General features: G+C 46.1%; 1 protein-coding gene across 1 annotated transcript in view; it reads right to left on the reverse strand.

Annotated features, from left to right (window-relative positions):
* LOC137801388 (C-1-tetrahydrofolate synthase, cytoplasmic-like) overlaps window positions 1-2500 on the reverse strand; it is an 8876-nt gene that overhangs the window by 5235 nt on the left and 1141 nt on the right. The window contains exons 2-5 of the mRNA XM_068598796.1: window positions 787-846; window positions 646-699; window positions 262-398; window positions 64-164 (exon numbers count right to left, since the gene is read on the reverse strand). Of these exons, the coding sequence (XP_068454897.1) occupies window positions 64-164; window positions 262-398; window positions 646-699; window positions 787-846 (352 nt within the window). The remainder of the gene's footprint in view (window positions 1-63; window positions 165-261; window positions 399-645; window positions 700-786; window positions 847-2500) is intronic.

Below are 2500 nucleotides of genomic sequence, written 5' to 3' on the forward strand. Positions count from 1 at the left end.
CACCACGCAGGTATGAATGATGTTGATGATATTGATGCTTCATGTCTCAGGCGTGACTCCCACCTGTCTGTCTGATGAGCTCCATGCAGCCGTTGGGGGTGCAGGGGATGAAGCAGTGCTTCAGATCCCCTCGAGACAACTTCCCCGCATTGATGCAGCTCAGCCTGAACACACATAAATATAAATACATACACATATAGAGTGCAGCTGTTTAGGATCACTCAGGTAACAACACGTAGGTACATCAGGTGGGAAACTCACCCGTCCACGTCTTTCTCCGGAGTCACAGCGTCCGTGATGCGTTCAGTGTCGATGGAGTTCACAGAATCCAGAGGAAGCTGGACGATCAGACCATGAACAGACGGGTCCTCATTGATGGACCGGATGTTCTGCAGGACCTGCAGGGCCCAGGGGACAGGTGGAGGTGACAGGTGGAGGTGACAGGTGGAGGGCACAGATGGAGGGCACAGGTGGAGGTGACAGGTGGAGGGCACAGATGGAGGTGACAGGTGGAGGGCACAGGTGGAGGGCACAGGTGGAGGGCACAGATGGAGGTGACAGGTGGAGGTGACAGGTGGAGGGCACAGGTGGAGGTGACAGGTGGAGGGGACAGGTGGAGGGGACAGGTGAAGATGTCTCACTGACCTCTTCCTGTGTTGTGGTTTTCGGCAGTCTCAGGTGTTTTGCATCGATTCCAATCTGCAAGAAAATAAATTATTAAAGTTATAATTTGTATAGTGATTATTGTGGTTGTGTGTGTCATCATCATCGTGTGTGTGTCCTCACCTCAGCTGCAGCTCTCATCTTGCTGCTGATGTAAAGGTTGGAGTCGTCTCTGTCTCCCACCTGAAACACAATCAACACCTTTATGTCGCCATAGCAACACCAGCACCTGTAGTAAAGTAATATAATAATAATTCAAACCGATCTAGCTTTACTTGATACTCAAAGACGCTTCACACAGGGACAAGAGGCGACTAAAGACAGGGTTCGTACGGCCATGAAAAACCTGGAACAGTCCTGGAATTTTATAATGCTAATTTCCAGGCCTGAAAAAGTCATGGAAAAAAATAAAATCCCAAAAGTCATGTAAATGTGTTATATTCATATGTTAATGTCGTTCATTTACGCTGAGTTTTAAATATGCTTTTAAAAGAAAGATATAAACAGGCATAGCTCGGAGCGTGAATTATTCGCGCTGCGAGTGAACGCACCTGAACACGTGACATGCCGTCCGCTTACCTGAGCTACCTCCTGGAGCAACAGCAGCTCGGTTCTGAGCGGTGTAATTCACTATGCCAGGGAAGTGTCGCTTCAACAATGCCTGGCTACATCTGGATTAGGGCTGCAACAACGAATCGATAAAATTGATGAAAATCGATTATTAAAAAAGTTGGCAACGTATTTCATTGTTGATTCGTTGTGTCGCGTGATTATTACGCTGCTCAATAAGTCGCGGAGATGTTTGAGTATTGAACAGAACAGTTGAGTGGAGCAGACTGGAGGTCCAGAAGGTTCTGGTGCAGCCCTGTTTCCTCTCTATGTCGCTGTATAGTCGCGTTGCGTGTACAATAACCTAGCAGCTAGGCTAACCGTTGTGTTAGCTCGTTAGCTAGTCCTTCATTCCCGTGTTTGAGCTGTTGGGTTAGATAACGTCTTTGTTTTAAAATACCGCTTCAAGAGAAGCAACGCGTAAACATCTCCTCTGAGGTGCAGAACACAGACCTGCGTTCAACAGTCTGATATAATGAGGCTTCATGCAGAGGAAGTGCTGCTGGGATTTGTAGTTCCATATCTAATGAACAACCTTAACCTTTAGTGCGCAGTCTGTAAGTTATCCGTTGATACATTGAGTGTTACTTCTGGAATGTCATCTCTTGTTCTCTGAGTGCTGAGTGTGTGTCTGTGCATGTGTGTGTCTGTGCATGTCAGTGTGAGTGTGCATGTCTGTGTGTGTCTGTGCATGTGTGTGTCTGTGCATGTGTGCGTGTCAGTGTGAGTGTGTGTGTCTGTGCATGTGAGTGTGCATGTCTGTGAGTGTAGAGAACAAGTTCTGACAAATCCTGTTAAGTTTTCTTTTTTGTATTTCTTTATTTTTTATAAATTCTTTAATGTTAAGATTCTTTTGCACTATGAATGTGTACTGTTTATGTAAAAAAGGTTGCAAATTATTGCTTTAAAGTTATTATTTTTTTATCTAATTAATCAAAAAAATAATCAACCGATTTAATCGATGAATAAAATAATCGTTAGTGTCGGCCCTAATATGGATAAATACAAAGCATGGGTTACAACCGACCAAGAGCAGAATGCAGGCTGTGTGGAGGCAAATCGTTTGAAATTTCAAACATGGTGGAGGCGGCATCAACCTGCAAAGGGAGCTACATCGGAGCGCTGCTGCTAGCGGAGCGACAGTGACCTCTATCTCCGGCCTTTTCGCCACAGCGGCCACGGCAACTGCTACGCCGAGCGCGCTGCTCGCGTCGGCCAACAAGCAGAC

Source organism: Clinocottus analis, unplaced genomic scaffold (genome assembly GCF_023055335.1).
Source record: "Clinocottus analis isolate CAN_PGR_092001 unplaced genomic scaffold, fCliAna1.0.p SCAF_40, whole genome shotgun sequence".
NCBI classification, from domain to species: domain Eukaryota; kingdom Metazoa; phylum Chordata; class Actinopteri; order Perciformes; family Cottidae; genus Clinocottus; species Clinocottus analis.